The sequence below is a fragment of the Coffea eugenioides genome, chromosome 7 (assembly GCF_003713205.1).
Source record: "Coffea eugenioides isolate CCC68of chromosome 7, Ceug_1.0, whole genome shotgun sequence".
Lineage (NCBI taxonomy): Eukaryota > Viridiplantae > Streptophyta > Magnoliopsida > Gentianales > Rubiaceae > Coffea > Coffea eugenioides.
This window is the reverse complement of record NC_040041.1, coordinates 7,847,414-7,872,067: the sequence shown is the minus strand read 5'-3', so window position 1 is coordinate 7,872,067 and position 24,654 is coordinate 7,847,414. Positions and strand designations below refer to the sequence as shown.

At 35.6% G+C, this 24,654-nt stretch overlaps 3 protein-coding genes and 2 non-coding genes across 5 annotated transcripts; 1 reads left to right on the top strand and 4 right to left on the bottom strand.

Annotated features, from left to right (window-relative positions):
* Positions 1 to 274: 274 nt before the first annotated feature.
* On the bottom strand, positions 275 to 10,693 carry LOC113778164. The gene is made up of 23 exons (XM_027323461.1): positions 10,555 to 10,693; positions 9,759 to 10,060; positions 9,526 to 9,668; positions 9,052 to 9,281; positions 8,869 to 8,925; positions 8,609 to 8,743; positions 8,014 to 8,132; positions 7,620 to 7,925; positions 6,573 to 6,660; positions 6,389 to 6,494; positions 6,194 to 6,304; positions 5,270 to 5,433; positions 5,052 to 5,172; positions 4,471 to 4,695; positions 4,213 to 4,403; positions 3,795 to 3,962; positions 3,615 to 3,720; positions 2,620 to 2,757; positions 2,098 to 2,259; positions 1,808 to 2,008; positions 1,339 to 1,533; positions 1,154 to 1,225; positions 275 to 681 (listed from the first exon to the last, which is right to left on the bottom strand). Exons 2-23 carry the CDS (start codon positions 10,018 to 10,020, stop codon positions 568 to 570), a joined length of 3,414 nt encoding a protein of 1,137 aa, XP_027179262.1. The 5' UTR covers positions 10,021 to 10,060; positions 10,555 to 10,693; the 3' UTR covers positions 275 to 567.
* A 1,869-nt stretch (positions 10,694 to 12,562) lies between these two features.
* On the bottom strand, positions 12,563 to 16,662 carry LOC113777809 (protein CURVATURE THYLAKOID 1D, chloroplastic). The gene is made up of 5 exons (XM_027323012.1): positions 16,364 to 16,662; positions 15,108 to 15,412; positions 13,208 to 13,312; positions 13,039 to 13,110; positions 12,563 to 12,949 (listed from the first exon to the last, which is right to left on the bottom strand). Exons 1-5 carry the CDS (start codon positions 16,506 to 16,508, stop codon positions 12,878 to 12,880), a joined length of 699 nt encoding a protein of 232 aa, XP_027178813.1. The 5' UTR covers positions 16,509 to 16,662; the 3' UTR covers positions 12,563 to 12,877.
* LOC113778913 lies at positions 14,045 to 14,142 on the bottom strand. The gene has a single exon (XR_003469378.1). It is a non-coding gene; the product is annotated as a small nucleolar RNA snoR128 (small nucleolar RNA).
* On the bottom strand, positions 14,290 to 14,375 carry LOC113778912. The gene has a single exon (XR_003469377.1). It is a non-coding gene; the product is annotated as a small nucleolar RNA snoR128 (small nucleolar RNA).
* Positions 16,663 to 17,423: 761 nt separating the features above from the next.
* Positions 17,424 to 19,256, top strand: LOC113776788 (14-3-3-like protein GF14 kappa). The gene is made up of 3 exons (XM_027321848.1): positions 17,424 to 17,888; positions 18,487 to 18,609; positions 19,143 to 19,256. Exons 1-3 carry the CDS (start codon positions 17,424 to 17,426, stop codon positions 19,254 to 19,256), a joined length of 702 nt encoding a protein of 233 aa, XP_027177649.1.
* The last annotated feature ends 5,398 nt before the right edge of the window (positions 19,257 to 24,654 follow it).

Sequence of the window (24,654 nt, the reverse complement as noted above, 5' to 3'; positions counted from 1 at the left end):
GCAGTGTAAATAAGTTCCAGCAAAACTAACAAACTAACCCATTGCAGAAACAATGTCTGGGCAACCTGAAGCGAAGGGCGAGGCGCACATCAACTAGTAGTTAACAAGAATTTGAAAAAAAAAAAATTATATAGGATATCTATTTACGTCAAAAATGCATCAAATATTTGTTAAGGCTGAAAAATAAAACATTCAAATATATACAAGGTTTCAGCAATATTAATGCATGAAAGTCTCCAACAATAAGTTCAATAATCAAAAGCAGGCTCAAATTTCTTCTAAATGGGTGGGAGGCTTGAAAAAGATAATTCTAAATGAATTAATTGGATTTGATAATAAATGGATATTATTACCATTTATACCCGTATGTTAAAATTTAAAGATACCCATATACAACTATTCATAGGTGGGTGTGGGTAAATTTAGCTAAATGCGTTTGTTCGTTTGCCACCTATAGCTGCAACGAAGCAGCCATTCCTCAATTCTTCTATCGTTATCGGTGTATGAGAACTCGAAGTTTTCCCTCTATGTCTATGTGTGTTTCTTTACAATTCTAGTAGAAGCATCCTAGGATAGCATCGACCGCACTTCCATAATCGATCCGGGAGGTTCCACGTCTTTTTGTTGTAGTGCATTCCCGAGCAATTGTTGCATCCGTGAGGCAAAAATATCATCTAAAACCTGCAAATCAGAATCTTTGTTGTCATGGTAGTATTTATCATATTACTGGATCTTATTAAACTCTCATCTTTACTTCCATAAATCAAGGTCAAATCAGTCGGAAACCATTCAATTACTGGAATAAAAATTGCGAAATTTCTCCTCAAAACAACAAAGAAAATCATCACAACCACTCTAATGTGAAAGACTGACGATTTGGCCAGCCAAAGTTTAACTCGAGCCAAGTTACTAAGTCAGCCTGCATTTTTCACTCCCTTGCAAACATCTCTAACTATTTCAAGGATGAAAGACTTACATCACATAGAAGATTCAAAGGATGATCAGATTATCCCTCTTTCCTTCTTTAACACTCTACTTCGTATAAGGTGAATTTCAGTTAAAAACGTCATGCTTTTAATCTTTTCAACATTTGCAAATAATGGCTGCTGCTTAAAGTGACTATCTGAATCCTGGAAGAATTAGCTCAACTTACAGATACTGCAACCCGTGAAGCTTTGTACCATGACCGATTTTCCTTCCTCTCTGCCAGAAATCTAAGCACATCCTGTCACAAAACATCAAACAATAATAAGGAAAAAAAAGAAGAAGAAAATAAAAGATACGTAATGAAAAAATAATTATGAGACATTTTGCTGAACATTCTACCAAGAAACTTACCTGTGCCATCCTATCCCAAATACCTCTTGATACGATTATGAACACCTGAGGGTCCAATAAATTGTAAAGTTGATCAATCATTTTTTCAAGCAAATCCTTCAAGGGCTGCATCCTACTTCGAACATCAGATTCTACAACATTTTCCTTTGCATCCTGAATTATTTTCTTCAACTTTGTAGAGGGTTGCAATCTTGTCTGAATCCAGAAAAGCAGTATAAAAAACGAAATCAATACTTGATAGTGCATATCCAAATGTCATTAAGAACACCACAAAGTATAGTTGTAATGGTGATCATAATGACTTTTTCTGCAACTTGTAACCTTGCATTAATAAATGACCAAGAGATGAAAAAAAAAGCATGCTTTCCATCCAAATGCATCTTGCTGGATAATCAGCACAACACAATGCAGGAAGAATTTTTTTTTTTTAAAAGGACCAAATTCATAACCTAAATGTTAGTACACCTACATTTTCCACAAGCTTTTCTGTAACTCCTTGCAAATAAGTTCTCAATTTGGCTCTGAGCATAACCGTTACTTCACTCAGATGCTCGCCTGGGATGGTACTCCCACCATCAGGGATGCAAGAACCCCATACCTTTATCTGTGCTTCTATTGGGGGCCGCAAAACATCAAGAATCCTTTTCACGGAATTAAGAAAAATTCCCAACTGAAAAATTAGAGCAAAAATATTAATTTATGGTCAAAAGAAGGGAGATACCAAGTTCACAAAAATCCAAAGATAGCAAACAATCTGACCTCTCTGCAAACGGAATAGGCAGATACAGTGCCCTTAGCAAATTTCTGAACATACTTGAGGCCCAATTTAATTGGAATTGAGTTCTCCTTCAGTGCATATAAAACATCTGCATAATGTTTTTCCATAGTCTCTATAACTGTCTTTTCCACATCTGTTATGGCCTGTATCCAAACAAGAATTAGATGTCAAGCATTGTGTGTATTACTCCATAAAGTTAGAAAATACACTAGCTACCATGATCCGTTGGGTCCTACTGTGTCACCAAGAAGTACCATTATCACACAAACTAATCATTAAATGTCTATCCATTGATGCAGTAATACCAAATGAAGACCTTCTAATCGAATCATAGCAGAAGATTGGGATTCTATACCCCACTTAGCTAAAACCTTTCCCAAATGCATACAAGGAAAATTTCAAACTGGAAAGTAACATATAGAATACTAGCCGGTTTCTGCCAACCCCAATAAGAGTTAAAATGATGAAGGCAATAGAAATTAAAAAATTCAGACTTTACTTACACTTTCCAACTGGATGGTATACTCTGGCCAATGACTTATAATGACATCATATTCCTTTAGTGTCTCCTTCAGTTGATCGTATATATCATCCACGAAAGGGGTTGTGAGATCCAGTGCTTGGAAGCTGGACCATTTTACCTGGAGGCATGTAAATTCTACTAATCAGCAATAGGGAAATTATAAACACACCAGCAAATGCTGACAAATTCATCCAAAGCATCAGTTTTTGGCCAAACATAAAATGAAGCAAGAAGAACAGATATGTCAAATCATATTAATTATGTATATATGTACTACAAACAAACAGTAAAACCTACACAGATGACTAACCTGATGTTTTTTGAAATAAGAGTTTCTTGTTCCCTATTTTAATTCCATAGGAACAATTTTACCTTTCTATATCAATATAAGATGCCTTAAGAGCCAGTTATTTTATCAGCCTCCAATGCAACCCACTCTTATCAAGTAATGTCTAAGATGCAAGTGCCACATTATAAAAGGTTCAATGGTCCATAGATATATTATTGAAACAAAGAAAAAACTTAAGGTAAAGTATCTCTTTCTATTGCTTTGCTCAGCGTTTAAGCTGCGGTTGAGCAGACAAATAAGGTGAAATCTTGTTGAACCTAAAGCTTCTATTTAGAAAAGTAAGGATCAGGCTTCTCATCTACAAAGGTAAGGGTAGTAAAACTGGGACAGATCAGATATTAGTCGCAGAAAAGCTACGACCTACGTTGTATTTTGAAGTCAAATAAACTTTCTTCCCATTGGAATGATCTCCTCAAGAGATCAACTGAGGCAACTACCAAATAAGTTATCATGTGCACATAACCAGTTCAGCCTAATAGCTCAGAAGAATTCAGACCAGGTAATTTTATGTGCATATCCAACACAAGATGGTGTTGACTTCCAGTGAACAATGCTTGATGGAAATTGAAGAAATATAACATAGGCCATGAACTTGACCCAGTGAGTCCATGTAGACAAAAGAGTACCTTATCAGGTTTGCATAGTTCCAGCAAGGTAAGACGCTTTTCCTGGATCCAGAAGGTTATATATGAGTGGAACAATTGTTTTGAATCAACTCCACCTTTAACAGCTCTGCAAAAGGTCATGATATGATTAAGGCATGCTAGAAAAGACTAAAGTGTAAACTAAGCACATATCAGACTTACTTAATATTCCAGGAGGCAAGATCCCTTTGAAAATCAGCTGTTGCAACAACGAGTTCTGTCACAGGTGGCAATGGACTAGGAGGTGGACAAGCAACAAGAAATGTCTGCAATCTACTGTTGAGTTCGGTGCTATATATGGATGAGGATAGATTTGGAAGGTCTATGAAACTATGCAAAGACAGATAAGAGAAAAACCAGAGTTAGAGACTTCTATGAACAAAAATCCTATCCTTGGAAGAGATCATGCTCAGATAAATAACAGAGAAGCCATTGCATGAAATGAATGCAAATAAGACTTGAATAAATCAGATTATAGGAACTACAAACATCTCTAATTATCTAATATGGCAGAATCAAGCTATCTACACTTCAGCAAAAATGGGTCCTTTTTTTTTCATTTTCTTCCTTTCCTTTTTACCTGGGGAGTACATGCTGATCGTGAATTTCTATGTCTGTGAAGATTTCTCGTCTGATGTTCAAACAAAGAGATTTTATTTTCTGATATGCTGCAGAAATAGTTACTGGGTCCATTAGTACGTTCCCATTATTGTTAGAAACAATCTCATCTGTTTCTGACATATGCCTCTTGGATCTCTTCTTCACTGCAGTCTGCCAAAAAGAAATGGTTAATGAAATGGAGTGCAGCAGGGAAAGAAAGTATGTATGCGTTCAATACCTGAAAATATCTGCAAAGCTTCAACTGTGCCTCAGAAGAGAGAATATCATGCAAAAGTTTGTACAGCTTTAGGGCTGGTACCAGAGCAGAAGCAGCAAATCCAGTAGCTGGTGTAAACACATCAGCGACCCCTGATGGAGATGACTCATCAAGTGACTTGTAATTCTCAAAAACCACCGCAATGGTCTGCTCAATTTGATCAGAAACATCTCCCAGCATACGATTCTGGTGGGGAATGCATAAGAAAGAACATTATGTTAGTTGAAAATTTGGTATAAAAACTTCAAAGAATCGTAACAGAAGAAAGCACTAAATGCATATGAAGCTAATGGAAGATGCTAGATGAAAAGGCGCAAGATGTGTACAACACGACCTCAGCATAACTGAAAAAGTCAAAAAAAAGTCCATGAAACATGGTATCATTGAATATAACTGCTGAAGGACAAGTGCAGATAAATCAAATAAGATTCTCCATGTTAAAGGTGGGATACTTTTACTGTCTCATTTTTATGCATAAGATACTGTGTAAAATTGAGCAGGACAATAACTGTTCACGTTTTTTTAAGTTAAATCCCTCCTACCTCTTGGTGACTCAATGCCTCTTTACTTTTGCCTTTCATCACAACAGGAAAGAGCAGATCATGCACCAAATCTAGACAATCTGCAGTTGGTGTAGCAACATCCATAACATAGGAAAGATATCTGCAAAGTAATCAAACATTATAGACCTACACAGTAATTTCACACCACATCTTGAAACAATTTATCTGTAAATAGGCATTTAAACGAATTTGAATACCTCAGCTTAGTGTATGCATCTGAAACTCCATAGTATGAAGCAAATTGAGTCACTAGCCACTTCCATGAACCATGCAGCAAAAGCTTTCTCTGTTGAAACTGTTGAGCTTTCATTGCAGTCTCCAAAACGAAGTCATATGCAACAGTCTCAGCAACAGAACCATACTGAAATAAAGAACAAAATAAGGATACACCTTACCATGAAACTACCTCATTTTAACATTTAAATGGATAAATGTTACATAGAAATGAAAAGTAGAACTAAAGTCATTCAATAAACCGATGAAGTCTGAATTCACAATGCATAGCAGAGTTCATATGATAGTCAAAATAATATAAAATCCCTTTTTTTCCTTTGTTCACCATTATTGTATTGCACATCTACTGAACCACAAAGAACAACATTTTCCTTAAGCTTACATGATAGCTGAAAATACCATCAGATGATCTTTAGAAAGAAAGCGAGACATTAAATATGTAGCTAAAACTACTCATCCCTTTTCTGATTCTACATCAAAGGACAATTAATGTGGGGAAAAAATGAAGAAAATGGAGAAGAAAGAACCGATAACAATTCAAATCATAAAACATTAAAAGATTCAAATAGTATCACTTAAACATCTATTGAAAGCTAGTGAACAGCCAAAAAACCAGTTATGGCAAACTGGCTGCTCTCACATTTGAACATAGAACCTTAAGATTGTAATTTCTAACACTATGACAATGCACGCCTGCAACTTAGAGTTAAGTTGTGGACATGAAAAATTAAAAGACATGTCACAACTAAACAACAGAGTTCAACCATTTCAGTCAAAATTAAAATAAAAAAAATCTTTTGCCGGACTAAGACTGCACCAGAATGTTGGTGTATCAACAGTGAGATAACAAAAATTTAGAAAAGATCTATTGCAAGGATCTTACTGACCTTAAGATGACTATTCTCTTCTTGATTTGAATAATTGATATACAATTGTATTCTCCCCACAAGTTCATGCTCTGGCTCTTGATATATAGACCACCAGCGAAGCTTGTCAGCCTGCATCCAACCAATACTTCATGTATCTAGCAAAGAAATCTGTATCTAGAATTTGAGAAACAAGTAGTAATCTGAATATCCTACCGGATTATCAGCAATTTCAGCCACCTGAGCCATTGCCCTCCCACAATACTTCCCCTTTGAATCATGGACTTCAATAATTAGATCATCTCCTAACCCATCCGGCAAGCTATACTCCAGAAGCAATAGAATCAGTTTATTCTTCTATTCGATAGGAGACTGAGAAAAGAAGAACACAAAAACTTACAACACATGAGTCTCTCCAGATCCAGGCTGCATTTTAACTGTGTCCTCTTCAGATGAATTTTTCAATCTCAATGAACAAGAATATGTTTCTGTAGATGGATAATGAATCATTTCAGTAATATGTCTGAACAGAATGTTTCAATGTATCTACTGCAGTCTGAGGATGCAATCACTGACAAAAAGTTTACCTTAGCAAGCAAACTAAATACACTTATAAACACTGAAACTAAAGTATCCAAAAGGGTATTGTACCATGTTTGCTAGAGTTCAACTTTTCTAGCTTAATTTTCACTATCTAATGGAAAAACTAAATGTAGTGAGAACATAGCAACATTAAGATCTCTCAAAGATTTTAGTGATGGGTAATGTGGTTGCTTTTCAGTTATAAGTGGTTTTTCAAGTTTCGGAGCTCCACTTTTTAGCTATCACTAAAAGTATTTACAGCCGAGAATTTCACAACCATCAAAGTTGCTATTTCAGTTTAGACCAAACATCTTCAGAAAAACTTCCAAGAGAATTTCCTACTAACTTATTCCTTGAATAGGATCACAGTCTAAAACAGAACACACTAAGCAATTAGCATTTTAAGACCTTGAGGTGCTAGAAGCTTCCTATGGGTGTCTTAGTTATGCCTAGCCAAGCACCTGTGGTAAGTTGTATCCTCTTGCACAAAGGTTACAAAACAACCTGATTAATAATGTGGTTAGTGACAAAAGACAAAATAAGTACGAGGACCAGAAAGAAGTTGCAGTGTGCTAAAAATGAGTTTCAGGTACTGGATTCAATTTGGTAAATGTGGTGTCATGTTTCTTTTACGATTCCTAGCAAATAATTAACAATAAAAGGTTCAACAACCTTTAACATTCTTATATGTGTCCGTTCAAGTATCTTGATGAACAGTATAAGTGACATGTAGTATGCATGACACTATAATGAGGAACTGATTTTGGTAAATTAAGGGAAAGAATATGCAAAATTAAGAAGGTAAACCAAATGTACAACTTTTGATTTTAACATTTTTTTTAAAACACTGTGAGGGCATACATACCTTGCACCATTTCATAGGATGTCGAATGGTTGCGCAAAGCAGTAATGCCAATTTTTACCAATTCAGGCAATTCTTTTACATACTGAGTTCCAGCATTAACATAAGCCAAGCTCTGGCGTGAAAGAGATCCATTTGATGGCATACGTGGGCTCACACGTACTTTTTTGTAAGTTTCCCACTCAGACGAGAGAGCTGATTTTATGCTGGACAACCGTACTCGAAAAGGCTCCAGCTTCTTTAGGGGTGGTTTCAAAGATGAAAGGCTACAGCCTGTTGGTGGCTCCAGAACCATTTTTACTTTACGAACTGTAATTGGAAAAATCTAGGTAGATTTAATATTCAAACATATTTCTGAGATAGAGAACCTACTGTGGACAAGGATCAAGAAGAATACCTTGCACTTTCATCTTGCCAATAATTTTCTTAGGTTTTACACAAGCTCCCTCGCTGATTAGTTCTGCTGACCTTTTCCTCAAGAGCTCTTCTTCCGATTGTAACAGCACATGCTTCAATCTACAACAAAACAGTGGTCATGTCATACGTGGTTTGTTGCATAATAAACAAAAATCATTAGTCAACAGGTCACTGCATTGGGCATACTCACAATAAAAGGACAGTAATCACATTATTACACTAATTTTGATTGAATTGTGTGTTAATGCTTCTGCAAAACCACCAGGACACAATTCAGTTCACTAAAACAGCCATGAACTTCTCTTGCTTGCTGATCTAATTAAAAACTTGTTTCTGATCATTACCACGCCACGTGGAGACTAAATATGTAGTTGCCCACAAAATATACACTCTTTTAGCATCAATTAAATTACTCCTCATACATTTGTTTTTCGTGAACAACGAATTAGAAAAAAATTACACACGTCCACATAAAGTCCTCAATTTTGGATGTAAAATGTATCAGAATGCATGGAACTAACACAACAGAGATACAACTACATGCATAAAGGGAAAGGAGTTTTACAATATCTTACCCAAAAGCATCTCTCAGAACTGCACACTCATTCTCTAGGAAGATGGGAGCTTCCATGCATTCGCTGGCCCAAGCGTGAAGGCATAGCCGAATACATGCATCATAAGAAATGAAAGCATTCCAAGAGCCTAGACCACTGTATTGTTTCAGATAACAGACCGAAAAGGTTCAATGGTGTTACAATTTTTATTGTCACCACAAGAGTTATAAACATAGATGTATCAGGGAAAATAAATGTAAAAACTTGCAGATTTCAGCTACCTTGCATGGAAAGTAGGGATTTTTGCAGGTAAGGAATGCAAAGACACACCAGCAGCCCTGTCATCAATTACATATATAACCATCACACTTGAAATTCTCCCATGAATTTACATAGAGATAATTTAAAACACATGCAGTTGCACAAACAGCTCACCAAAAACAAAACTTGCCAAAATAATATACCTAAGAGATGCATCACAAGCTGTCTTGGCAGTAGAGTTTAATGGGGTTCCATTGCCAGTATTTGGCATATCTGCGGTTGCAGAACCATCCAATTTTGTAGAGTGAGGGAAAAAATCTGCTCTAGGTTGCCCCGAAACTTGGTTTGTTTCTGAGACAGAACCAGCCAGTGGTGGTGCACTTGGAACATCATCCGGTAACTTATAATTCTGGACTCCTGCACCTTGAAGAACCTGTAAGAGAAAAATAGTAGCATATAAAATTTGATTCATAAAAGGAAAATAACAATCGCAGCACATAGCAGCACTAAAAGCAGTTTTGTGCACTACTACCACTAGATAGACATCAATTATTGCAGGTGCCTCTTGAGCATGGAGGAGGAAAAGGCAACGTAGGTAGCTGACTGCGCTAGGACTTAATTTAGCAGCCATCCAACGGCTTTAATGTAGCATACAGAGGTAAGTTCAGACGAAAAACCTGTCTTGGTGTCTTAGCATTTGGTTGTAGATTTCCATTGAAGTAGTAAACCTCTGAAGTTTCATTCCTGAGGTCTGGCACACTAGCATCGATACTTCTGATACCTTGTGCTCCTAAACTTCGAAAATTACTCTGACGTTTGCCTGCAAAATGTACAATATTCAGAATGAAAGCACCAACAGTTACATTATCTTCTCCGTAAAAAGAATTCACTGCTTTTGAAAACAACACACCGTTCACAAATTTATCATCTTGGGGCGATGTTTCAACCGAATAACGTCCACCGTAAGCCTCACTATCCGAGTCAGAGCTGGTATCCATGTCTGACTCTGAACCGATTCCAGCGCCATTTTTGACAGGCATGCCTCTGGACACCGGGATAATCCCAGATGGCAGGTGTCCACTTTGAAATCTAGTTGCAGAAGGCAATCCAAAGCCTCGACCTCCCCGGCTTTGGTTCCTCAAACCGACAACATGATCAGCCTGAGTCGGCATTGATGAAATCAACTCTTCCCCTTCCTTGCAGTATAATATCCTAATCCATCAAAAAAAAAAAAAATCAGAACATCAGTTGCCTAAAAACCAACAAGAAAAATTAAGGGAAAAAAAAAAAGAACCTTACTTGAATTCAATGGTGTGAGAGATTAATATAGCAGAAGGCCCACTATTAATACACAATGCAGCAGGAAGATAGCAAATGAAACACCCTTTTCCTTATTGGGATTAATTTGGAAATCAAATTAGAAGGATTCCACTTTTATTTTCTTTCAATATTTTCCTAAATTGTATTTTTTCAAGAATCTGAGAAATCAAAGATTGTAATCAGCTTCCATTTTTTTTTCCATCCCAATTCAATGCAACCAGAAAGATACGATTTTGATCCAATAATTCGTTAAAGAGAACAAAAAAAGATCACTTTCCATATACATTGAACCCACAAATGAAACAAGGAAAAAGAAAAGGAATTCTTGGCAACTTTTGCTATGCAACAGTAGTGACACACGCTACCAAATGTAAAAATGCACTTACCAGTGTGTGAGAAGAAGCTGTAGAGGCTGCACTTTTTCTGCAGTCTTCTCAATGGGTTTTCACAGTTACTTGGCTTAAACTAGCCTTAGTTTCCTTAATCTGGATTATAGTCCCAAACATGCTAGTTAACAAATGTGGTTTAGCATTTTGGGGAAATTAATATAGTATGGAGTTCTTGAATTCGGGTTTGGAGGTTTTTTTTTTTTTTTTAAGGTTTAATGAGCAAAGGATGGATTAGCACTAAAAAGGAGACGTTAAAAATCAAATGTTCGCATGGCAGAAATTAACGGAGACGTGGGGGTAAATTAACGCGAGGGGATGACGTGGCACCCGCATGTTCTGTCTTTTGATAACGGCCGGTCGTTAGTGGCGCGTCTTTGGGGCGTTTCTTTTTGGATTACCAGTTGGTGCACACTCATTTTGTTGCCTCCTTTCTGCCTTTGCTTCGTTGCTTGTAGTTGTAGGGAGCCTCTCTCTCTCTCACACACACACACTAGACACGTTTGTATGTGAGTGAGAAAATTGTTTGTGTGCCATCTTGGAAATCTAACCTAAGTGGGAGCCTGCTGTGTTCTTTGTTAATTGCACTGCTTAATCACTGAGAAAGTGATGTGTAAGGTGCAAAAAAGGGGCAAAAAATATGTTAATCTTGAAATGGAAAGATTTGGTATTGTACTATAATATATATTCACTTCCATCCTTGATTTGGTTAAACAAGATTTTGGTGTGCAAAAGCCTTTCTCAGAGAATATTGATATCAGAGTCGCATGTCATTCATTCAACCGTGATATGATAGTGTATATACTGACAATAATATATATAAGATTTATTCGTACTTTAATTGCTTCATTTTGATTTTGTATTTTACTTCTGTATATGAGCAATTTATAGCTTGAGGGCTAAGTTAATGATCAAAGCAGATTCTTTGAATTTCTTCTCACTTGACAATCTAATCTTCTAAACAATACCGAGTAAAAGTTTTGATACCTGGGATGAAATTGCCTTTTTAAAGTAAACAATTGATGAAGTGCATGAACTTCTATTAAATGTAAGCCTTCCTTAAAAATTTTCATAATTACTTAGTAGTGTTTTTGGTCAAATGACGATGTCAAAATCTAATCGGCTTTGCTTTTGGCCCAGCAGCCGGTCTCCTAGGTGCTAGTTAACACTTTTTGACCGTGATAGTTCCCAAAAGTGCACCATATCATATGACTTTGACAACATTGAAAAAGGGTTTATTTTCTTGTCTTTGGGGGTCTAAAGTAGAACCCCTAGAATTCTAAAGCGTTAGCTGTTAAGTAGTAGACTGGTAGTTGTTTACAACTAGCATCTCTTTCCACTGGCTGACAAAATTGTCCACCGCCATCTTCCAAATGAACATGTTGAAGGGTACTCGAAGCAAAGCAAAAGCAAAAGCAAACACAACAAAACAGAGGAGCATGTGAAAATAATTCAAGAAACAGATCATTATTAGTATAATAAATAACAGTAATCTATCACCATCCAAGCAGGCAAATGCTTAACACAATTAGCAAATGTGGGCCACTCCCACTTGAACAAGAAGACAGGATAATTGATTCAATTAGCTTGTCTACCGTGTGCACCTATGGGGCGAGTTTTGCATCGCCGCAGAGAAATTAGTCTGACATAATTCAGGATATCCCTTGCGTGAACCCAAAAAAAAAAGACAGGGATCATCATGAGGGTAATTGATTCAATTGAGGACTACAAAAAGATTTGGTTAACAGTTTATGATAGTAAACTATATTGGTTAAAAAGATACTTGGGCGCATCATCCTTCAATTAGAGGACAAAAAAAATCTCGGGGGAATTATGCTAAAAGATGTTAAACAGTCTCCTTTCTCATTGGAATCATTTCACTGGAGCAGCTGTACACGGCTGCCAAACAGCACGCACCATGCTGGTCTTCGGACACAAAACAGTTCTTCAGGAATGAATCCTTTTGTGAATATAAAACCGTGCGAGAAACCAAATCAGGCTTAAAGGGTATCTTCAATATTCTGTTGGAAGAGCGCCAACAGCTTCTATATTGCTTTCTTTAGTTAAGTTTCAAAAGGGCAGATTCATCTAGGCCACATCTGCTTAAACAAATGAAAGTCCAAAAACTAGCAAGTAGGAAAATATTATCAGTAAATAAAGATTTTGATCTTCTATTTCAGATTATACATCGACCTAAGATCCTACTATCCACATATTGACAACCAAAACTGAGTCATTAAACTTTGACCATCTCTTCTGACAAACCTTACTCAATTTATATATCTAATTGCAACAAAATCATAGCGATATCCTTGAGTCCACATCAATCATCATCTGAACCAAGGACTTGTTGCTTAATATCTTCAATTTTAGCAGCCAACTCCTCCCTGCTTTTCTGCAGAAACCAAGGTAAACAAAAATAATTTGTGATTGCTAACTAGGAAGGTAATGAAGAATGGGGCGCCAATTTGACAGGGAAACTACCTTGAAAAGTAGATAGCGGGTACCGAACCATACTGTGTAGGAAAGTCCCACGACTTGCATCAACTTTGGAACCTGAAATGATAGAGAGTCCCTTGTGTCAGTAATAAAGCCCCAAACGATTCTCAAAACATGACTAAATGAGTTTGAGAAAATTAACGCTCGTACATACCAAAGGAATCGAATCAATTGCGCCAACCACTGCAGTTGCTATATAGACAGCAACCAGGGCACCACCGCCTGATAAGAGGATTGGGTATTTATCGTCCGAATCAAACTGCAAAATAATCAACAAACAATTCCAATAAGAAAGAACTACATGTGGAGAATTCATTCTTAATTTCTTGTTACTTTTCATTCACGAGACTTTGTTCCCTTTTTTATTTTTGAATTGACCTCTTTTAGCATATTTAAGCTTTTTTGTTTTTTTCAGGTGGGCGAAGAAGTCTTCTGATAAAAGTGCTCGCCACGTTCAAAAGAAACAGAGTACATATTAATCAGTTCACTCTTCTTCCTCGCAGATGAACACAAGTAACTTTTTGACAGGCCACCCCACTTAATTACCAGTGTCAACAAATCATGAAACAAGAAATCAGGAACAAAAATTAGATCACCATCAGCACACAAACCTTCAGTGAGAAAAAAAACAAGTAAACAGAGAAAGTTCTTCAAAACGAATACAGCAAAAAGACGGAGCAAAAGGAAAAGGAACCAAAATAATGCAGAAACTTTATTTTATCATGATAACAAAAGTTTCTGACTCGGTCAAAACCACTGACACAACAATTCTACCTCTCTCCTCTTTCAAAACTGCATCACTACCCCCATACACCCAGCTACCTTGGACTACATTAAAGCTTGAAACTTAAACCAAAGGCACGGAAAGGCCACAGAAAGGAAAATTAGCAAAGAGAACTTCAATTGGAGCATCATAAAATATGCCATGGGATTCATAAGATAGAGACAGTGAGAAAGTAGAAGAATGCAAATCAAAGTTACAAGATTGAGGTTGCTCAGGTAACCGCTCAGGATCGACGTAATTGCCGACGTATCATCAAGCATCTATAACTTTCCAAATATCATAACAAAAAAAAGTCATCATAGCAACCTGCTTAGTTATTGATTGTTCCTTGATGAAAAAGAAAAATGCACAGAAAAAATTAGGAAGAGTTGGAAAACAGAATATTCACAAAAACATTTACTAAGAACAGGAAAATACGGGTGTTGGACAAAATTGATTTAAAAGATGAAAGGCTGCTCAGGTAACCGCTCAGGATCGACACAAATTGTCGAAGTCTCATCAAGAAACTTTCAATAAGTTTTGATTTTCATCATAGCAACCAAGTTATTCTTGCAAAATAAAAGATGTAAGATAATTACAAAAAGCAAGTTCATACTGCTGATGCGTATAAAACTTGGCTGAGCACCAAGGAAGATGGATCATCCATAAAGGAAAGGAAAAAGTTTGCAGCTGGTGTCACATGAAGAAGAAACCACCTGTTTCAGTCCTCTGTATTCAGGTCTAGAAGAATAAAAAATGCTAAGGTAAAAAAATTCAAACTAATAAAGGTGGAAATTTGTCAACATTTGGACAGAAATTTCCAATTCACGCAGACCACGAGTTATTAGATCAAAAGAATGGACAAAATTAGGTGAATCCTCATTTAAACAAAAAGGGTCCTTTATTCTCCAAACGGAAATGGCTTAAAATAGGATGACACTCCAAGCAATCAGCATCCTATCTTTCAAACTGACCAAGTAAAAAATTTGTAAATAGCCTTCTGACATGGCTTCAGCCTCTAAACTACAGATAAACAGTTTGGCAGAATTTGTCCTGAAAAAGAATTAAGACTAAAAGAGAGGGCAACACTAAAAATGTAAGCTGCTAGGAGCAAAACTATCTATGGAGTCATAGTGGAGTTCTTCACTTTCAATTGAGTTCATTAAAGATAGTTATTTGTGCAACAAAGACCACATAATATTATTGTTTACAAGAACATCCTAAAAGGAAAATGAGGATGATCAAAAGCAGCTCAAACACAATAAGCAAATACAAAGAACTAGACACAAACCTTTATGTTGAGCTTCTCTAAAAACTCAAATGCCAGCACTTGATTTTCTTCAGGAGAATCTTCTTTTGGTTCTTCGTTTGGAAATTTTTCTCCATACTCAAATGCCTGCACTTGTTTTTCTTCAGGAGAATCTTCTTTTGGTGCTTCGTTCGGAAATTTTTCTCCATACACATTCTTTTCAACTGACCTGGACTCTTCCAACGTCACCACACCATCTGGTCCATCTTTGGTATATTTACTAGCCCCAGTTGAAATTTCATCAGAGAGTGATGATCTGAGAGACAAGTTGGTGCAATATCGCAATCCTGAGGCGAACACATATAAAAATCAGTCGCAACTGTTCCTGAATTTCTTTCTTTCTCTTTCTTTAACCCTTACAAAAAATTTCTAAATAAGTTTCCTAATGCTACTATAGGAAGTGTTTACAAAAACACATTCCATTTAACTATTCACGTTATAATAAAAGGGTAAACAGACATCACATAGGTGTTATTTTCAACACCATTTCTAATCAACTTATTGAATCTTTAAAGCAACCAATCACAGTTCAGCTAAACCATATCCGTACTGACCAAACCAGAAAAAACAACGGGGTTATTTACATAAATATTGAAGGTTTTTTTCACGATATTAAATAAATTTTAATACTTTAATTTGGATTCAAAGCATAGAAAATCAATTTCTTGACTTCTTCTTTATTTTCTCGCCTCTTGTCAAGGTTCCTGCTCTTCCTACGTTCTTCCATATGAAAGTTACTGTACCCTTCTCTCCTCCAGTCTTGTAGTGGTCACGCTCACAAGTCAGTGGGGAGAAGGTGGTCACTAATATTTATAAGGTGATGGCGGCAGTACTTTCAGGCCTACCATGAATTTTGCTGCTGCAAATCGCCTCCCTATTTTTTTTAAGGATTCAATTTCTCGATTTTTCAAATTCCCATTAAATCATCAATGTTGTGTATTTTTTATGAAAAAGTTTAATAATTTTATTATCAGTAACCCATAAACAATGAACTCAACCTGCCCAAATCCCCTGATAACATGGTTTATAATCTCATTTCTTATTCTAAATCCAACCCCATGCCATTGCACAACAACAAAACAAACAAAATCTCCTCATTGCTGAGAAACCCATTGCACCAAGCTAATCCCAATAATCCCATTGTTCCACTCACAAAAAACGCCTGATAAATTCACAATAAACATCGAGAAATGATCCACGGATTAACAATAAATAAGACTTGGGATTGAAACAATTACCTGAAGGGTTGAAATGGGACGGAGAGATTCTTGAAGCAGGGAATTTGGGATTAAGTTTCTGAAATCGACTTATTGGGGAAGCACCGGCAGTGAAGAGCCTACAATATGGATGATTCGAGATTGATCGAGCTGTGCAAAGCTCCATTTTTTTCCCTTTTTCAGCTAATTTAACTCGATTAAGCCCTAGAAATGACTAGGGATTTCAGACTGAGGGAATTTATGGAGGAATGTTAGTGAAAATGTGAAACGCTAGGGTTTAGCGGCGGGGAAGAACATATCAACACGTGTTACCTAATTGGTGGACTGTTGGTTTACTAGATAATAAAGAGGGGAGAATAAAATAATAAATGGTGTGGGTTTTTTTTTTTTTTTTTTTAAAAAGTAAGTTTGTCGTTAAAGGAAAACAAAAACGAAAATGAGTTGGATTTGAAAGATATTACTATATGTTTTCTTCCATAATTCTGAGGACAAAAAAAAAAGGAAAAAGGGACCATGGAAGGGAGTCCTTCAAAAAGATTGAAAATATCTATTTTTGTGGTTTTGAAAATTCATTGATTCTCAAATTTCAATCACTAACTCCCTTCAACCCCTTGTGTATATATATATATATATATATATATATATATATGTGTATGTGTAGAGGCTTCTAATTGAAGAGAGTGAATAGATCAATAGATACTTGGATTCTCAACAATTTTTTGAATTAAATATGAATAAATATGTAAAAGTGTCATATTGATATTTCTTTCTTGGAATATATATATCCCCTGGCTTATAACTAATCCAAATTTTGAAAAAAAAAAAAAAAAAATCATGTACTAATGCACGGGCTAAAAGCCCAAAACCAATAATTAATCACTTTGTGAATTCTTTTTCTAAATTTCAAAGCCCAAAAGTTTTGCAATAGACCTCCTTCCGTAACAAATTCCAAACTTCCAAATTTCAATCCAAATACGACAACTGTCAACCCTCAAAAACCTTGTTAATTTATACCCTGCATACCTGAAACTCTCGAGACAATTTTTGTGTACGAGCTTAGCTTACTTTAATTGCAACAAAAATGGCTGATTCCCAAATTTTAACTCGAAAGCAAAACCTGTACATGGCAAAACTAGCCCATGAATCCGAGCGTTACAATGATATGATGAATTACATGAAAAATCTTGCATGTACAGAGGTTTCTCCATCTTCCGATTTAACCCTGGAGGAGCGAAGGCTACTTTTCGTGGCTTGCACGAAGGTGATTGGCTCCCTTCGTTCTGCATGGCGATCTGTGGCTTCCGTAGAAGAGAAGGAACTGGTTGAACAGTATCGAGTCAGCATTGAAGCCGAAATTTCGAAGTTTTGTGATGGGATTTTGGAGTTGTTGGATAAATCCTTGATTCCTTCAGCCTCCTCGAGTGAGTCGCAGGTTTTTTACCTCACAAAGAAGGGAGATTACGAGAGGTACTTGGCTGAAATTAAGGATGGTGATGATTTTAACTTGGCTTCTGAAAAAGCCATGGAATCTTACAATGCTGCAGAGGTGGTTTTCACAAACTTATGCATGCAAAAATTACTTATATCCGAATTAATTAAGAACTCGCAACGTTGTCTAATTTTTCATACATACATATCTTTTTTGGTAATATTAAAAGGCAAGCTAAATAGTGCAGGTCCCTTTTTCTTGATGTTTTTGTTTAGGGAATGAGATTATTAGGGTTTGACTTGTGTCCCCTAGTAACTTTTTCTTATTATTAAGAGAATTAGAATTGGCATCCCTTCCCTATATAGATTTTTTTTTCGCTAGAGAAAAAAAAAAAAAGATTATTAGGGTTGCATGCCTTTTCATGGCAGACTTGATTGCTCGCCGGAGTCCAAATTACTGGGCTTAAGTTTTAAACAAGTAAATTATCTCCCAATCGATCAAGACAATGTGGAGGCTGACATGCACAATGTTGCTCATATGGATGTTTCTTATGTTTATGTTCTGCACTATTTTCAATTAGAGTAGTAAAAGAGGGCAAATTGTATGAAAAGATTTAAGCATTTAATGTATCATTTTTATGGGCCTAATTATTGTTTATAATAATATTTTCAAGTTGATGAATTGCTTTATTCACTTTTTTCGTTCTTTGGAACAGAGAACTGCGTTGGCTGGCATTCGTCCATCGCATCCTGTAAGGTTGGGTCTGGCTATCAACTTGTCGGTTTTCTACTATGATGTCCTGGAGTCATCGCAAGCTGCTCTTGGCACGGCCAGTGTGGTAAGTTTATTCCCCACTGTTCCAATAATATGCAGCCATTGGAAGTACCATAAAAGAGTTACTTAAGACCTTTTTTTCGATAAAAGTTTGCTTTAGTTTTTAGAGCTAAATATGCAATCCGATCCAAAAACATATAACATTGCAATCTTTTAAATTTACTGTTTATAAATTGTTGCTCAAAAAAATTTCTGAAAAATAAAGGTCAGTTTAATCTCAGTGTTTGTGATGGAAGCGTCCAAGAGGTCTTGATTATAACCATATGCAGTCGATGAAATTGCTGGATATCTGTATTTGATCTCTTCTTGAACAAACTAATATCATAACTCTACCTGCAGGTAATCATACATAGCAAAATATCAAATATGCACAAGTAACTGGTAGAAAATAAGCCGTGTCTTCTTAAATGCAATAATACACACTTGAGTTTTGAGAATGTGACATGCATTTACTTGCTCTTTTTAGGCTTCTATACATATTGAACGTACTTGCTTCTTCACATGAGCTAGTTGAATTTGTTCGCTCTTTTTATGCAGGCCTTAAGGGATGCTCTTGCAGACATAAATTCATTGCCTGAAGAACTCTACCAGGAAAGCACACATATGATGCAACAACTCCAAGATAATCTCGATCTTTGGAAGGAGCCTTGAACTTCTTCTTAGATATTGAGGATTGTGAGTTATTGTTATTCAGTTTTTTAATAGGAAGAGTTAACAACAAAGCTTTTTTTCTTTCATTTTCACACTTTTTTCTTTATTTTTTCCTTTTGAGACAAGGCAGTTCAATTGCAGTAACGAATTTCTCAGCAATGGTATATGCTGCCATGAAGGAAATTAAACCAAGTTATTTTAGTATTTAGTTTCCTAATTCTTTTAATTTCTTGTTTTGGTATCTTCTTTGTTTAGTTTCCATATTAATTTAAGAAATTTTAAATCAATTTCAAGTAAGTTTTGATTTACAATTGTTTCTATTTAGGAAGTTTTGCAATCTATAAATATTAGGAGTCTAGTACATTATTTTTTGAAGAGTTGAGTGGAGTTTCCAAGAATTGAGTTGAGTCTTGTTAAGTTGAGTTGAGAGAAAAGTCTCTAAGTTGAGAGTTGTGAATTGTCTTAAACGAAATTGTCTTAAGCGAAAGGTAACGACTTGATATTATTATTATTGAGTTTTGAGTTAATAAAATTATTAAGTACTTGTTTGTGTGTTTATTCTCCTCCTCTTCTCACATATTTTTATATGTGTTAGAATTGTTTTCACTATGCATGTTTTTTTGAGCCAACAAGTGATATCAATATTCTAGACTTTGGTCCTAATGTTTGTTCATGAAATTAAAGTATGGGTTCGCATTATTTACAATGTTCTGACGTTTTTATCTTTAATAATAAAATGATTTTGATGTTTGGGGTTGAATGATGAAGATGTTTTTTCAAACTATTGGACTTTGTGATATTATCCAAAAAGGGATTCATGGAACCTGTAGAAAGCACTTTGAAAGGAATAGACAGTTGGATTACAAAACATTTCACTATCTCAGCACCCAAGTCCAGTTGCATATGATGAAAAAAATTCATGCATGCAAAGACGGCAAAGAAGGCTTGAAAATTTTTGATAAATTATTATTGTGGTCATGATAGGAAGAAATTTGTAATGAGGAAGAAGAAAATGAATTTTTTGATGAGTCAAAGAAAGAAAAAAAATAAAAAATTGTAGGTGCACATGAAGATGAGAAATTTGTTCAAAAAAAAATTTGCAAGTAAATGAGGAAGAAACAAATTTACTCGTGAAATTGAAATTGTGAGAAGATCGTGGCAAGGTAAAAAAATATTGACTGGAATTGATAATTTGTTTGAAAAGACAAATCAAACATTGGAGTTGGTTGAGATTAATTGTAGAGTGGATAAATCAATTGAAAATTGTGACACTACTTTAAGTGATAGGATTGTTCATGTCAACAAGTTTGGGAATTTTAAAAATATTAGTGGTGGCAATTATGATTTTGTGATTTTGGGAGATTTTATTAGTGATATGGATCAATTGAATTATAGAGAATTGGATGAAGAAAGGGTGGATATGTTTGAATTTTTCGACAGAAGTGATCAATCCAAGAATTGTTTGAGAACTATAAGTTTCGTCTATTGCCACGTGTGAAGATGAAGTTGAAGACCAATCATAAGTTCATATTGAATATTGTGTTTACTGTGATAGATTCAAACTTGATATGATATTGGAAGTGACCATAATAACGATCTTGATTTAAAGGAGATAAAAAGGAAATTAAACCAATCTATCTTAATATTTAGTTTCCAAATTCTTTTAATTTCTTGTTTTGGTCTTGTTTATTTAGTTTCTATATTAGTTTAGGAAATTTCAAATCAATTTCAAGAAAGTTTCGATTTACAATTGTGTCTATTTAGAAAGTTTTGTAATCTATAAATACTATTAGTCTAGTACATTATTTCTGGAAAGAGTTGAGTGGAGTTTTAAAGAGTTGAATCGAGTTTTAGAGAGTTAAGCTGAGTCGATTCTTGTTGAGTTGAGGAAAAGCCTCTAAGTTGAGTGCTGTGAGTTACCGTATGTGAAAGGTTACAATTTGATATTATTATCGTTCAGTTTTGTATTAATAAAATTGTTGAGTATTTATTTGTATGTTTATTTTCCTTCTCTTTGCATACATTTTTATATATGTTGGAATTGCTTCTGTTGTGCATGATTTTCGTGCCAAGATTGCATAAATTGGTATTTGAAGGGATGACAAGTTACAACAAACAATATTTGCATGAAAAAAGTTTCCGCCAACAATTTCTGTAGCACTACTAAGTAAACAAGTACAATAGACAGATGGAAATTGAATAAAACCAGCAGCAGATAAACACAAGCTTGAAACTCCAACAAAGAGAACAAATTCCACAGACTAGATTTTGGCAATCTACAGAAAATATTTAAGCAAGTATTGTGGGCTATAAAAGAGAAGGTTACCATTCTGACTATCATGGAGTGGTCGATGGAAGCTCCATGATCTAGTTTTACAAAAATGGCTGTGCAATGACATTTCAGGTCGACGCATCTCTTGATCTTGATGACAAAAGATCTTAATTGCCAATGTCACTTTATATTTGAAACAATGTCACCCTAGTATTCATGGCAGTGACTTGTCAAAATATGACAATTTGATCTATGTATGGATGCAGGCTTTTGGCGGTTGGGGAATTTCAAAGTGCTTTTTAACACACCCCTACTATCCAAGGAGTTAACGACGAACATATCACAGGAATTCAAGTCAATGGCACAGCAATAGGTTAGAGAGGTCCTCATCAAAGTGATTACAGGATGGAGCTGATACGATCACGAATCTGTGCGGCTCGATTCAATTATTGTTCATGATAGACATATAGTTACATTGTTTTATTGCATTCGTAAAAAAAAATAATGTATATAAGTAAAATATTTCACATATACTCAACACAAGATTAAAATGTAATTGTATATAAAAAATTTGAACCCGCAAAATAATCGGACTGAACCACACGCAGCACAGACTGTATCAGTAGCCAGTCTGTGATTATTAAATTAGATGGCCTCAACAGAGGGAAAAGCACGACCGTATCAGCAGTAGCCAGTCTGTGATTACCAAATTAGATGGCCTCAACAGAGGGAGGGAGGGGAATGGGATATGATCTCTCCTAGCAAGGTCTTCTCTCTACAGCTTTGCATGAGTCCTTACAAAGTACATATAATTTGCTTTACTTCAGCCACGTAGCAAGGAGGTTGAGAAGTCACGGAATGCTTAACTAAGAGTACATTGTACCTTAGGGATGGGAAATTGTTGCAGAGGACAAGCAGGAATCTTGAATTCCACAGGGAATGGGATGTGATGATAGGTAGAACGATGACAAAAAGCAGTGGTGCCGATGTATAATATCAGCTGACATTAACATTCTAATACCAACCTTGATTCATGGACCCAGAATTAAAAAAGTAAATAAATTCTTGGGTGATCATTGCCTGGATACCAGACACTTCTGTATAGACAAAACAGGCGTACTTTGCTTTCTAGAAAACAAAGTGTTTTATTATGATATTTTGGCTTCTACCTTATGTAAAAATATCAGATGCAGAGATTCCAATTTGTAGGATTAAGTTTCTGTTAATCTTGCTGCTGGACATTGTATATACGATTGTAGAGTTGATCAGAGTTACTTGTTGAACTTTTGATAGCCCAAAAAAGAAAAGAAAAGAAATGCTTAAGCTTTCGGGTTGTGCAGAATAGTTAAATTTATGCAAACCTGAGAGTTCTGAAAACTTAAAACACATATATTAGAGAGAAGCAGAAAGGTTTTCCAAGATTGAGACCCTAATACCCTTTTTGAGTTAATCTTCTTCATATTTTCTAATTATAACCGGGAATACTATGGAGTTTGTTTACTTTATCATCAGTTTGATGAAGAAAATAGTGAAAATCACCAATCCATGTTTCCAAGTGACAGTAGGCGCTTGTAGAATTTTTCAGGCAACAATGGGGATGGGGGGAATAATTGGCTGTAACACTAATCTTCTGCCAAGTTATCATGGCGAAGGTCGACCTTAAATCTGGATCCTAAATTTAGTTGGCCCAAGTACCAAGAAATTAACAAAATATGAATACTCAGAAAAAAAAAAAGGCATTGCCAAAACTCCTTAAAAAGGCAAATGTAACTGAACATTACAAAGCCCTGTCATGGTCCAAGTCCAACATTTCCTCTAACAAGCAACTAACAAGCAATCATGTTTTGACCATGAGCTCATGACTATAGATGCCATTGAGGTTTGCCCATCAAGGACCATCAACCAAGTCCTAAAGCCGACAACACTTGTGCAATTCCTCCATGCACGCTTTGAAGTACAATCTTTAAAAGTAAATTTTACATATAACGACAGTGCATATATTATCACATATAACGACAGTGCATATATTATCACGATTGAATGTATGATATATGAGCAAAATTTAGATTTTAGTTTTAAATTCAAATGAGTTGTCATACATCCAATGATGATGGTGTATACGCTGTTAGTGTAGAAAAGATTAATCCTATTCTTAATCGCTTTTTATTTTTGGGTAATTCATAGTTTACATCATTTTTGTTATCGCAACATTTGCCTCCAAATTAATAATATATTTTCCCATACAAACTAGTTTGTAATGTGAGACTAGGAAAACAAAACGAAAAATCAAAATAATACAATTAATGTTCTAATTACTAAATTTGCTCAAGTACCACAGCTAATTTCTTCTAAATGACATCGAAAAATTACTTCTCTTCCTAACCAATTTCTTTTCTTTTTTAAAGAACAACAGCCCAACTAGCAAGAAATAGAAATATATATACAGATCGAGTGTTTGAATGAAGGAAAGTTGCTAGAAATCTGTACTTCTGAGTACTTGACCGTGCACAAACACCAATGGTCATAACAAAATATTTTTGGACTCAAAGAGTATCTATGCCGAATTGTGAGGGAGACAAATGGAGCCAGAAAAGCTCAGGAAGAGACATATTTCAGTATTATATAAGTACTATATATTTACTACACGCAAAAATATCAGCGCTTAATGTGGAGTCGCAGAGACCGTGGCTGATGTTCTGGATGCTTTTGATGCCGAGGCACGGCGTTGAATGGAGATACATAAATGTTTTATAGACACTAAAATAAATTTGATTTGTTGGGTGGGAACTGGGAACGGATAGGGAGAGAAAGGGGCTTCCTTCAAGAGCTCGAATCTCGACCCAGAAATGCGTATAAAAGAATATGGTCTTATTTTCTTCTTGTTTGGTCTCTGATTAAAAATTGCAAGAGTTGGTTTGGACCACTGCAATTCAGGTTAATGCATGCACGTCCATGCAGAGCTTTTTTCTTTTGTGTATGCACCCAAGACAAGAAACCATTTATTTGCTACAACACAAAGCTGAGAGAAGGCTGCTGTTGATTCTTTGCTCTTTTTTTTTTTTCCTTTTTCTTTGGGTTGATCTGCACGTGATAAACTGGTAATGCCATGTTTGTAGCAAAAGTGAT